This window comes from Esox lucius, chromosome 4, assembly GCF_011004845.1.
Source record: "Esox lucius isolate fEsoLuc1 chromosome 4, fEsoLuc1.pri, whole genome shotgun sequence".
Lineage (NCBI taxonomy): Eukaryota > Metazoa > Chordata > Actinopteri > Esociformes > Esocidae > Esox > Esox lucius.
Genome location: NC_047572.1, coordinates 23845578 through 23859306, shown reverse-complemented (window position 1 = coordinate 23859306; position 13729 = coordinate 23845578). Strand labels below are relative to the sequence as shown.

General features: G+C 41.3%; 1 protein-coding gene across 24 annotated transcripts in view; it reads left to right on the top strand.

The window, feature by feature from the left end:
• LOC106024220 (protocadherin alpha-C2) overlaps positions 1-13729 on the top strand; it is a 190974-nt gene that overhangs the window by 112056 nt on the left and 65189 nt on the right. The window contains exon 1 of one of the 24 annotated variants that reach the window (XM_029119240.2): positions 1225-3701. The exons of 21 other annotated variants lie outside the window; for them this stretch is intronic. In XM_029119240.2, the coding sequence (XP_028975073.2) occupies positions 1320-3701 (2382 nt within the window). In that variant the 5' untranslated portion in view covers positions 1225-1319. Of the gene's footprint in view, positions 1-1224; positions 3702-4688; positions 7175-8213; positions 10709-13729 lie in introns of those variants that run through there. 2 more of the 24 variants (XM_029119247.2, XM_029119245.2) reach the window with 2 other exon arrangements.

Below are 13729 nucleotides of genomic sequence, written 5' to 3'. Positions count from 1 at the left end.
ACAATCTTGCATACAGAACTGAAGCGTGTTCACTATGTTATACAACTCAAACCCTTGTGCAGGGCAACACAATGATCAGAAGATCTTATCGGGAAGTTAATGGGGTGGAGTGGTGAGAAATTGATGCGTGAACACTACACACTGCTATAAAATTATTTCTAACAGATGGAAAATGTGTTTATAGCACTGAGTTCTTAATATTGTCATACAACAGTTACTACTACATAGAAAGCCCTTGGTCTAAAGAGACATCCACTGGGTCTAAAGAGACATCCACTGGGTCTAAAGAGACACCCACTGGGTCTAAAGAGACACCCACTGGGTCTAAAGAGACATCCACTGGGTCTAAAGAGACACCCACTGGGTCTAAAGAGACATCCACTGGGTCTAAAGAGACATCCACTGGGTCTAAAGAGACATCCACTGGGTCTAAAGAGATACACTTCGGTCAAAAGAGGTGTGCTGTGTAGTGTTCTACATTATGATTTGGCTTAGGACCTGTATGCAATGAAATGTTTAAATAAAATGACAGTGTAGTTGTATGTTGGAATTTGCTTAAAAGGTGATGTTAGGCCATTAAAACATGTTTCACAGTATATCCTAAACCATATATTGGTATTTTTTGCGAGGACATTGTGCAAAATAACCTGAGAAGGCAAGGTTTGGAGCGTGAGATGGCTGCCTATGAGCATGGTTTGTAGGGTCAGAGGCCGATTTATACGAATGCTTTTCATTGGTGAATGTTGAGTAAGCTCAAGTAAACAAATGTAGCAAGGCGATTTGAACATTACATTTTAGCTTTTGGTTTTGTGTTGCTAATGAACATTCCACCTTGCAGTTTTAAAAGTAAGAATCAAACAAGCTACTGGATCTGTTTTTGTGAGTTCCCAGTGACTGTTATTATTATAGCCTCAAGTTTATCAAGGCTATTGCAATGACATGATGGTCAATTGAATATTTCTTATTGCTTGTAATTTTAAATTTATCCAGATCACCTATATTCAATCGACTCGATTTAGACTTGATTTAGTTTTAAAACAACATTTGTCAAATAAAGTCATACTGGCTTAATTCTTTCCCAATATGTGAGTGATATAAAATAAAATTACCCTTTTCCAAACCAGATGGTGTCGTTATAGACCACGAATAGGATATGACTCGTCTCTAAGACTCCTCCTTTAAACATAAGGCTTTGTAATGAGAATTGCTCAAATGGTGCTTAGACGGAAAGAGCTGCGTTGTGTGGATTTATAATAGCCTACTACAAAATGCTGTGCTTTTAATGGATATGTGACATTCACTTCGGAAATATTTTTTTAATGAAAGCAGCAATGGGTCATCGAAGACAAAGAGAAAGCTTTTGGGTTCACTGCATCGCGCTGCTTTCTTTATTTGACTGGTCTGCTGCGCAGATCTCTTACTCCGTTTCGGAGGAGGTGGATAAAGGCACATTTGTGGGTAACCTCGCGAAGGATTTAAACCTTAACGTTCTTGAACTGGAGTCGAACGGACTAAAGGTTGTATCGGGACATAGTAAGAAGTATTTTGAGGCGAATTTGAAAACCGGGATGTTATTTGTTAACGAGAGAATAGACCGAGAGGATCTTTGTCCGAATACGGTGAAGTGTTGTTTAAATATACAGGCCATATTGAGCGATCCTATGCAGCTTCATCGAATTGAGGTGGAAATACTAGATATAAATGACAATGCACCTTCATTTCTTGAAAAATATAATGTATTTAATATTTCTGAGTCTTCTTCTTCCGGAGAAAAATATCCTCTACCGATTGCGTATGACGCAGATACGGGCAGTAACTCTGTAAAGAGCTACAAGCTGAGCCCGAATGAACACTTCTCCCTGGATGTACAGAGCGGTGGAGATCAGAGTGTGTCTGCTGAGTTGGTGCTGCAGAAAGCTTTAGATCGAGAGAAACAGCCGGTTATCCAGCTCACACTAACCGCTGTAGATGGAGGAAAACCTCCTCGATCCGGGAAATTGCTAGTAATTGTTAATGTTATTGATGTTAATGACAATTCACCAGTTTTTAATAAAACGCTGTATAAAGTTCGTGTTAATGAAAATGTTGCGTTCGGAACCAGAGTAACTCACCTCAATGCCACAGATTTAGACGAGGGGCTTAACGGTAAAGTTACATTTTCCTTTATCAAACGAGGTACCATGAAATCCTCTGATATGTTTAATATAAATTCAGATACTGGTGAAATTACAGTTTCGGGAAAGTTAGATTATGAGGAAAGTCCTGCATATGAACTGCGAGTACAAGCAACAGATCAGGGCTCCTCGCCCCGCAGTGGTTATTCTAAAGTGTTAGTTGAAGTTGGTGATGAAAATGACAATGCTCCAGAAATTGCAGTGACATCTCTAATGAGCCCAGTGAGAGAAAATGCTGAAGTAGGGACAGTGGTCGCTTTGGTGACAGTTACAGATAAAGATGGAGGTAGTAATGGACTCGTCAAATGTAAACTTATTGGATATTTTCCTTTTAAACTTAAGTCAAACTACAAAAATGATTTTTCTTTGGTGGTTGGCGGACTTCTTGACAGAGAGAATGTTTCTCAGTACAATGTCACCATCACAGCTACGGATGAAGGGACCCCGCCTCTCTCCAGCACCAGCATTATTACTGTACACGTTTCTGATGTGAATGACAACCCTCCTCGCTTCTCAGAACCAGTGATTAATGTTTATTTAAAAGAGAACAGTCCTGTAGGTAACGTGATTTACGAGATATCTGCTTTGGATTCAGATTCAGAGGTAAATGCTAAGATTGCATATGGATTATTGGATAAAAGAGTTTCAATATCATCATATATAAATATCAACTCAGACACTGGGGATATAATCAGCCTGCAGTCTTTTAACCATGAGGAGATAAAAACGTTTCAGTTTAAAATTCAGGCTACGGATTCTGGTGTTCCCCCTCTCAGCAGCAACGTGACTGTGAACGTTTTTATCCTGGATGAAAATGATAACAGTCCTGGGTTTCTCCCGCCATATTCTGATCACGGGTCTGTTATCACGGAGAACATTCCCTATTCTGCTGAAGCTGGCTACTTTGTGGCGAAGATCCGGGCTGTGGATGCAGACTCTGGCTACAATGCTCTGCTTTCTTATCACATATCTGAACCCAAGGTAACCAACCTCTTCCGAATCGGAACCAGCACCGGGGAATTGAGGACTAAGAGACGAATGAGTGACTATGACGTGAAAACTCATCCGCTGGTCGTGGTAGTTTCTGATAACGGAGAACCATCACTCTCTGCAACTGTGACTATTGATGTAGTGGTAGTTGAAAGTACCGGTGAAATCTTGACTCAGTTCAGAAATATGCCGAGAAGAGAGGAGGGCTTCTCTGATTTAAACCTATATTTGCTGATCGCGATTGCCTCGGTGTCAGTGATATTTTTACTGAGCCTCATCAGTTTAATAGCTGTAAAATGCCACAGGACAGACGACAGTTTCAGAAGGTACAGCGCTCCAATGATCACCACCCACCCTGACGGGAGCTGGTCTTACTCTAAATCTACACAGCAGTACGACGTGTGTTTCAGCTCAGACACATTGAAGAGTGACGTAGTGGTTTACCCCACGCCGCCTCCACCTGTTGATACCGAATTAATCAGTATTAATGGAAATGACACGTTTAACAGGACTCAAACATTACCCAACCAAGTAAAGGTAAGAAATTGAATTTTCACTTTATTTTCTGTCCAGTCCGTTAGCCAAAATAGTTATGCTTTTATATGCTTCTCGATTTCTTTGTAGACATTTTGTCTTTGGTTTTCCTGTCTCGTTTGACTGATCAGTGTTGAAACTGGTTTCTTTCAGCTTCTGTAAAACATGTGCTCCCTATAACCAGTGTCAAGAGAAACATGTGTGCTGTCCACGGTGCTGAACAGCACCACGGTCTTTGGCCTGGGGTGGACCAGCGTTCTACGCCGCTGCCTCGGTCTTTCACCACTTTCCTACGAAATATTAAAACTCTTGAAAATAAAATGTATAGGCTATACATTTATACATTTATATATATATATAGGCTATACATTTTATTTCGGAACCAGAGTAACTCACCTCAATGCCACAGATTTAGACGAGGGGCTTAACGGTAAAGTTACATTTTCCTTTATCAAACGAGGTACCATGAAATCCTCTGATATGTTTAATATAAATTCAGATACTGGTGAAATTGCAGTTTCAGGAAAGTTAGATTATGAGGAAAGTCCTGCATATGAACTGTGAGTACAAGCAACAGATCAGGGCTCCTCGCCCCGCAGTGGTTATTCTAAAGTGTTAGTTGAAGTTGGTGATGAAAATGACAATGCTCCAGAAATTGCAGTGACATCTCTATAATCACAATAGTTTTGCGCGGCCTGCTGTTGATAGGAGTTTGAGCTTACTGATTTTTTTTTGTCCTGATTATTTATTGTACCTTAAAGTAAGCATAACATTTGTACTGATATAGCAAGCTCATCTGGTTTATGTTGTTTCCCTGGTTCTTGAGTTATAATTATATTTTGTTGGTGTACGTTCTTGCACTCCCCACGTGTCGTCACTGTTGACCGTGGCTTTGAGATATTTTACTCTTGGCCCCTCCCAGTTTCAGAGGGTAGGGAGATTTCTCCAGGCTTTGTTAGAAAGTGCAGCAGGACCAAAGAGAAACGAGGATCTGATGAAACGTCATTGTTTACCGTGTTGATATTCTGCTAGTTTTGCGGTCTTTTCTAGAGGATTCTTTTACGGATATTCTTCTCTTTTGGATTAATGCTTGTTTTACTTTCGATGGAATTATGACTTTACGGAATAGGAGCTCTATTGTGACGTATTTAGTGCTCGTGCTGCTGGAGTGTCACTGGGAAGCGGTGTCCGGGCAGCTCTCCTACTCTGTCTCAGAGGAAGTAAACCCGGGGACGTCTGTGGGAAATATCGCTAAAGATTTAAACCTCAGTGTCCTGGATTTGGAGTCGCGTATGTTTCAAATTGTCACCGGCTCTAAGAGAAAATATTTCGACGTAAATCTAAAGACTGGTGTTCTATATGTTTGTGAGAGAATAGACAGAGAGGAGCTCTGTGCTAAGGCTCCTAAATGTACAGTCAGTGTTGAAGCCGTTATTAACAACCCGTTGAAGCTTTACCGGGTAGAAATGTATATTATAGATGTAAATGACAATTCGCCAATCTTTAATGCAAAATCGCAAACTAAAGAAATTGCTGAGAATATGTTGCCAGGGGTTCGATTCCCCCTGTTATTGGCTTACGATGCTGATGTTGGGAAAAACGGTATTAATATGTACAAGCTTAATGCGAATGAACATTTTTCTTTAGACGTGCACAAAGGAGAGAGTGTGTCTGCTGAGTTAGTGTTACAGAAGGCTTTAGATCGAGAAAAACAACCCGTTATCCAGCTCACACTGACCGCTGTAGATGGAGGAAATCCACCGAAGTCTGGTACGTCGGAAATTACTATTTTTGTGTTGGATATAAATGACAACACACCCATTTTTCCAAAATCATTGTATAAGACTCGCATTTCAGAAAATGTATTGATTGGGACAACATTAATTACTATAAATGCAACAGACGCGGATGTAGGAACAAACGGTGAGATTATATATTCTCTAAACAAAGACGATCAGGACCGTGTTTTAGATGTCTTCCATATTGACCCAAACACAGGGTCAATAACAATTAAAGGCATTATAGATTTTGAAGAACACCCTGCGTTTGAGATTCGTGCGCAGGCAAGTGACAAAGGCCAACCTCCTATGGCAGCTCACTGTAAAGTGTTGGTTGAAGTGGTGGACCTAAACGACAATGCCCCTGAGATCGCTGTGACGTCACTTTTAGACACAGTGAAGGAGGACGCTAAGGTGGGCACTGCCATTGCTCTGGTGTCAGTCGTCGATAAAGATGGTGGCAAAAACGGAAAGGTACGTTGTGAGCTCGAGACTAAAGTCCCATTTAAAATAGAGACAAATTATGAAAATTATTATTCCTTAGTGGTAGACGGGCCTCTAGACAGAGAGAGTGTTTCTCAGTACAATGTCACCATCACAGCTACGGATGAAGGAACCCCGCCTCTCTCCAGCACCAGCATTATTACTGTACACGTTTCTGATGTGAATGACAACCCTCCTCGCTTCTCAGATCCAGTGATTAATGTTTATGTAAAAGAAAACAGTCCTGTAGGCGAGATTATCAAAACTGTGTCTGCACTTGATGCGGACATAAATGAAAATGGACATGTGACCTACTCAATATTAGAGAGCAAAAGCAACTCTGTGCCGCAGTCTAAAATGTTCAAAATAAACTCAATGACTGGAGATGTAATCAGTCTTCTGTCTTTTAACTACGAGGAAATGAAAACGGTCCAATTTAAAGTTCAGGCTACGGACTCTGGTGTTCCTCCGCTCAAAAGCAACGTGACTGTGAATATTTTTATCCTGGATGAGAATGACAACAGCCCTGGAATTCTCGCGCCCTATTCGGAATATGTCTCGACGGAGAACATTCCCTATTCTGCTGAAGCGGGCTACTTTGTGGCCAAGATCAGGGCTGTGGATGCCGACTCTGGTTACAATGCACTGCTTTCTTATCAAATATCTGAACCCAAGGGAACCAACCTCTTCCGAATCGGAACCAGCACCGGGGAACTAAGGACTAAGAGACGAATGAGTGACAATGACCTGAAAACTCACCCGTTAAAGGTGTTGGTTTCTGATAACGGAGAACCATCACTTTCAGTTACTGTGTCTATTGACGTAGTGGTCGTTGAAAGTACCGATGAAATCCAAACTAAATTCAGAAATGTGTCGAGAAAAGAGGAGAGCTTCTCTGATTTAAATCTATATTTGCTGATCGCTATTGCCTCGGTGTCAGTGATATTTTTACTGAGCCTCATCAGTTTAATAGCTGTAAAATGTCATAGGACAGAAGACAGTTTCAGCAGGTATAGCGTTCCAATGATCACCACCCACCCTGACGGGAGCTGGTCTTACTCTAAATCTACTCAGCAGTATGACGTGTGTTTCAGCTCAGACACACTGAAGAGTGACGTGGTGGTTTTCCCCGCCCCCTATTCACCTGCAGATGCGGAACTGATCAGTATTAACGGAAATGACACCTTTAAGACTCAAACACTGCCTAACAAGAAGGTAAGAGTAATCTCTTCCAAGCGTTTTTGGTTTGTCAAACCTGAGCATTGTTGCATTTGTCGTGATGATTACTGGAATTTAGTTAATTGCTTTTGTACCCTATCTTTCTAATTATTTCATTTTAATAATTCTAAAATAATTTTCATCTATCAGACATCCCTGTTGCCTATCCTTTTCATAACTTCCTCTTAAACGCCTGTTGTTTCATTTTACTCACACACTGTTTCTAACTGGTAGGATTGGGATAGTAGGGGGTAACCAGCCCCCTAGGGTAATATGCCCCCCCATGTAATTCACAAAAATCCCACAAGGTGTGACCAAAGTATTAGCCCAACACTCTCCATGTCTTCCACTGATCTTGCTTAACTGAAAATGTTCTCTGTATTACCCCATCTTACCCTACTGATCCTCTCATTTTGGTAGTTGTCCTTGGTGTGTATAAATGCATTTAAGTATTTTTTATCATGTTCTAATCCATAGGGATGAGGTACATTATTGATTAGATACATTTGTTAACTATAATATTGAACAGTTTTCTTTTGGTGACGGGAGTAGAGTTATGAGCCAAAAGGAAGCTAGGCATGATTATGTGGCTATGAATTGCGGGCACGTTGCCAGTTGTTGCGTTTATCATTTGCACATGTTTTGATTTTACATAATATTTGTAGGCTTTCAGTTGATGTTGTTGTTCTTTTTCCACAATCAACGCATTCACTTTTTACTCAGATCAGCAATTTGTATTTTAAACTTTTTTGTAACAAAACGTGGGGTGTCCTAAGTGAGGAAAGATAACGTATAAACCCCGGTTAAATACTTATATGGGGATGTAGAACGGTAGACACGGGAAATAAATCCACGTGGAACATATAGAATGGTAGATATGACAGTATAGTGTAGTGACAGACATACTACTGTGTCATAAGCAACACACGGTGTCGCTGTAGACCATATATATGAAATTAATCGGTGATATTCGATCACTCCTCTCTGAATCCTAAAAGGAAAGCGTCATCATTTCCGTGCGCTTTGTCAGGACAAACACTCAGATGGTGGTGAGACGAAGAGGACAGGGTATAGGTCGTATACAGGATCTCGGAAATACAACCATCATTTATGGGTCCTTGTTTTATAATTTGTTTTGTATAAATTTTTGTACCAGCAGCAATGGTTTGTCGAAGACAAAGAGAAATAGTTTGGATTCAGTGCGTCGCGGTTCTTTGTGTATTTCATTGGTCTGCAGCGCAGATCTCTTACTCGGTATCGGAGGAGGTGGACAAAGGCACATTTGTGGGGAATCTCGCGAAAGATTTAAACCTAAATCTACAAGAATTGGAGTCAAGGGGTTTAAGGATTGTATCTGGATACAGTAAGAAGTATTTTGACGCGAATTTGAAAACGGGCGTCTTGTTTGTTAAGGAGAGAATAGACAGAGAGGATCTTTGTCCGAATAAGGTAAAGTGTTTGCTTAACATACAGGCCATATTAAGCCATCCGATGCTTCTCCACCGTATCGAAGTTAATATTATAGACATAAATGATAATGCGCCGTGTTTTCTTGAAGAAGTGCACATGCTGAATATAACCGAGTTAACACACGCTGGAGAGAGATACCCTTTACCCACAGCAAATGACGCAGACACGGGAAGCAACTCCGTAAAGAGCTACAAGCTGAGCCCGAATGAACACTTCTCCATGGATGTACAGAGCGGTGGAGATCAGAGTGTTTCTGCTGAGTTGGTGCTGCAGAAAGCTTTAGATCGAGAGAAACAGCCCGTTATCCAGCTCACACTGACCGCTGTAGATGGAGGAAAACCTCCTCGATCCGGAACATTACAGATAATTGTTCATGTAATAGATGGCAATGACAATACGCCAACCTTCAGTAAACCCCTCTACAAGGTGCGTGTCAATGAGAATGTATCTTTTGGGACTCAAATATTGAAGCTGGAGGCTACTGATTTAGACGAGGGTGCAAACGCTGACATTGAATATTCTTTTCTGAAGCGTGGAAATGTGAACTCTGGTGACATTTTCTCAATAGATGCACGAAGTGGTGTGATTTCTGTGAAACAGAATATAGATTATGAAGAAAATTCTGCATTCGAAATTCGAGTTCAGGCGACAGATCAAGGATCCTCGCCCCGAAGTGGTTATTGTAAAGTATTAGTAGAAGTTGTTGATGTGAATGACAATGCTCCTGAAATATCAGTGACGTCACTAATGAGTCCTGTTAAAGAGGACTCTGAAAAAGGGACAGTAGTCGCATTACTGACAATCACAGATAAAGACGGGGGAAAAAATGGCCTCACTAACACTCAACTTGCTAGATCTGTCCCTTTTAAACTTAAGTCAAACTACAAAAACGATTATTCCTTAGTGGTAGACGGGCCTCTAGACAGAGAGAGTGTTTCTCAGTACAATGTCACCATCACAGCTACGGATGAAGGGACCCCGCCTCTCTCCAGCACCAGCATTATTACTGTACACGTTTCGGATGTGAATGACAACCCTCCTCGCTTCTCAGAACCAGTGATTAATGTTTATGTGAAAGAGAACAGTCCTGTAGGAGATGTCATCTATACGATATCTGCTTTGGATCCAGATTCTGAAGAAAATTCAAAAATTACTTTTTCATTGTTAGATAAAACAATTACAGTATCCTCGGCTGTAAATATTAACTCGGATACTGGGGATATAGTCAGCCTGCAGTCTTTTAACTACGAGGAGATAAAAACATTCCAGTTTAAAGTTCAGGCTACAGACTCTGGTGTTCCTCCACTCAGCAGCAACGTGACTGTGAACGTTTTTATCCTGGATGAGAATGACAACCGTCCTGGGATTCTCGCGCCATATTCTGATCACGGGTCTGTTATCACTGAGAACATTCCCTACTCTGCTGAAGCGGGCTACTTTGTGGCCAAGATCAGGGTTGTGGACGCAGACTCTGGCTACAATGCGCTGCTTTCTTATCAAATATCTGAACCCAAGGGAACTAACCTCTTCCGAATCGGAACCAGCACCGGGGAACTAAGGACTAAGAGACGAATGAGTGACAATGACCTGAAAACACACCCGTTGGTCGTGTTGGTTTCTGATAACGGAGAACCCTCACTGTCAGCAACTGTGTCAATTGATGTAGTGGTGGTTGAACGTACCGGCGAAATCCAGACTCAATTAAAAAATGAACCGAGAACAGAGGAGAGCTTGTCTGATTTAAACCTATATTTGCTGATCGCTATTGCCTCGGTGTCAATTATATTTTTTCTGAGTCTCATCAGTTTAATAGCTGTAAAATGCCACAGGACGGAGGACAGTTTCAGAATGTACAGCGCTCCAATGATCACCACCCACCCTGACGGGAGCTGGTCTTACTCTAAATCTACTCAGCAGTACGACGTGTGTTTCAGCTCAGACACACTGAAGAGTGACGTGGTGGTTTACCCCACGCCGTTTCCACCTGCAGATGCAGAATTGATCAGTATTAATGGAAATGACACGTTTGACAGCACTCAAACATTACCCAACCAAGGCAAGGTAAGTGCCTAATATCCCATTGTTTTTGTGTTTTGACAAAATTCTAAACCGTTCTAAACTATCAGTGGGTAGGGTTCTACTTGGAACTTGGAACTGGTTTTTGGCTGGAACCAAAAGATTCAGGGTTAAACCTGGAGCCCAAGGGTTATTTATTTCTGAACGCAGTATTGCGAAGTATGCGGATATGCTTATAGATCATGACACGGCATATACGTAAATAATGCCTGTAGGCAACTAGAGATTTCTTGTGTATTCAAGTATACAATGAATTCTTGTTTCAAAAGGACTTCGTTCATCAAGCAGCAAAACGGTAGTGTTTTCTGTTCGTTGTGTTGAAGCAGTTTGTTCCTAAAGGCGGACGCTTGCGACAGGTGTTTTAGAATAAGGGTACTTGCAACTGGTTAAGCTGAATGAAGAGTGTGTGATGTGCTTATTTGCTTTTGAGAGTTGCCTCTGCAGTCTCGAAATCATTAGAATGTCAACCCCTGATCTTCCTATTAAGTAAACCTTAAGTGTTTTTATTTTATTCGTTTCGAAGCATTTTTTTCCACTTAAATAAAGTACTGGAACAAAATAACACTTGTCATTATACTCCAAATATCCTCATTATAAGTATGTTCCAATGCAGCCAGCCTAATATACAGTTGTGCTCAAAAGTTTGCATACCCCTGGAGAATATACACAGGTGTGGCATATCAAGATGCTGATTAGACAGCATGATTATTGCACAGGTGTGCCTTAGGATGGACACAATAAAAGGCCACTCTAAAATGTGCATTTCCATCACACAGCACAATGCCACAGATGTCACAAGTTTTTGAGGGTATGGTATGGGTAGGCGTGTGTTATGGACAACGAACACAGGTGCATTTTATTGATGGCATTTTGAATGCACAGCGATACCATGACGAGATCCTGAGGCCCATTGTTGTGCCATTCATCCACGACTATCACCTCATGTTGCAGCATGAGAATGCACAGCCCAATGTTGCAAGGATCTGTACACAATTCCTGGAAGCTGAAAACATCCCAGTTCTTGCATGGCCAGTATACTCACCGGACATGTCACCCATTGAGCATGTTTGGGATGCTCTGGATCGGCGTATATGACAGCGTGTTCCAGGTCTTGCCAATATCCAGCAACTTTGCACAGCCATTGAAGAGGAGTGGATCAACATTCCACAGGTCACAATCAACAATCTGATCAATTCTATGTGAAGGAGATGTGTTGCACTGGCTGAGGCAAATGGTGGTCACACCAGGTTTTCAGACCCCCCCAATACAGTGAAACTGCACATTTTAGAGTGGCCTTTTATTGTGTCCATCCTAAGGCAATAATCTAAGGCAATAATCTTGCTGTCTAATCAGCATCTTGATATGGCACACCTGTGAGGTGGATGGAATATCTCGGCAAAGGAGAAGTGCTCACTAACACAGATTTAGACAGACTTGTGAACAATATTTGAGAGGCCTTTTGTGTACACAGAGAAAGTCTTAGATCTTTGAGTTCAGCTCCTGACCCCTGTTCAAAAGTCTGCATACCCTTAGTTCTTAATACTGTGTATTACCCCCTTAGCATCAATGACAGCGTGCAGTCTTTTGTAATAGTATGAGGCGCCACATTCTTGTAGGTTGTATAGCTGCCCATTTGTCTTGGCAAAATGCCTCTAGGTCAGTCTTTGGTCATCTTGCAGGAACCACACATTTGAGATCTCCCCATAGTGGCTCGACAGTGGCGATGGTATTCTGTTCACTACTGACCCCTTGTTGACCCCTTTCCAAACATAGCGCTTACGGTTGTGACCATAAAGCTCTATTTTGGTCTTGTCACTTCAAATTACAGTGTGCCAGAGGCTGTGAGGCGGGTCAAGGTATATATATCAGATATATTATAACTGGGCTTTTTTGAAGCATTGACGCAGTAAAGGCTTCTTTCTGGCAAGTCGACCATGCAGCTAATTTCTTTTCCCAGACCAGCCTGTATTTCTCCTGAGGTTACCTGTGGGGTTTTCTTTGTATCCTGAACAATTCTTCTGAAATCTTTCTTGGTCTACCTGATCTCGGCTTGGTATCAAGAGATCCCTGAATTTAAGTGATTGAACCGTACTGACTGCCATTTGCAAGGCTTTGGATATCTTTTTATATCCTTTTCCATGTTTATAAAGTTACATTACCTTGTTAAACAGGTCTTTTGACAGTTATTTTCTGCTCCCTATGGCTCAGTATCTATCTACATATATATCTTTTATATATCAATCTCACACACACACACACACACACACACACAGATCAGCCATAACATTATGACCACTGACAGGTGAAGTTGATGTGTTAGAAGCAGGACAAATGGGCAAGTGTAAGGATCTGAGCGATTTTGACCGGTGAACGGGCGACAGGGTCATGGGCCAACCTGGTCTCAGAGTGATGATGTAGACTATTTTACATAAATTGTAGGCAGGGGATTTCGTAAGATATATTATGTGCAGTAAAAGAACGTTAAAGTAGAAAGAAAAAAACAGTAACAATGGTTCAAACCAGCAACCTTCTGCATCTAATGCAGGCGTGCTACCCACTGCTCCACCAGAGAACCTGTTCTTTGCCCTGGCAAGTGGTGTTTTCACATCATAAGTTTGAAGTGATTTTCTTTGTAATCCTAACCCAAACCATAACCCTACCCTGTGCTGTGATACCTAACGTCAATGTAATGTTGACAATAAGATGCTTTTATAACATACTAGTGACCTTGCTATTGCTGTTACTCATCCTAAATCCCCATGTCTTGTGTGGGGCAGTGGCAAAGGCAGCTGCCATTTAATTCACAGGTCTAACAATCTGTCAAAAAATCATCTTTCATAGCGTTCGTAAAATATAATACGTTTGTCTGGGGTTCGTATTCTATTTTACATTTTAATAGCATTCGTAAGAAATCTTACGTTTCAATAATTTCGTAATGTATCATACGTTTTGGTGGCGCATTGTAATGTAACCTCACATAACGTCACATATCATACGAAATGCCAT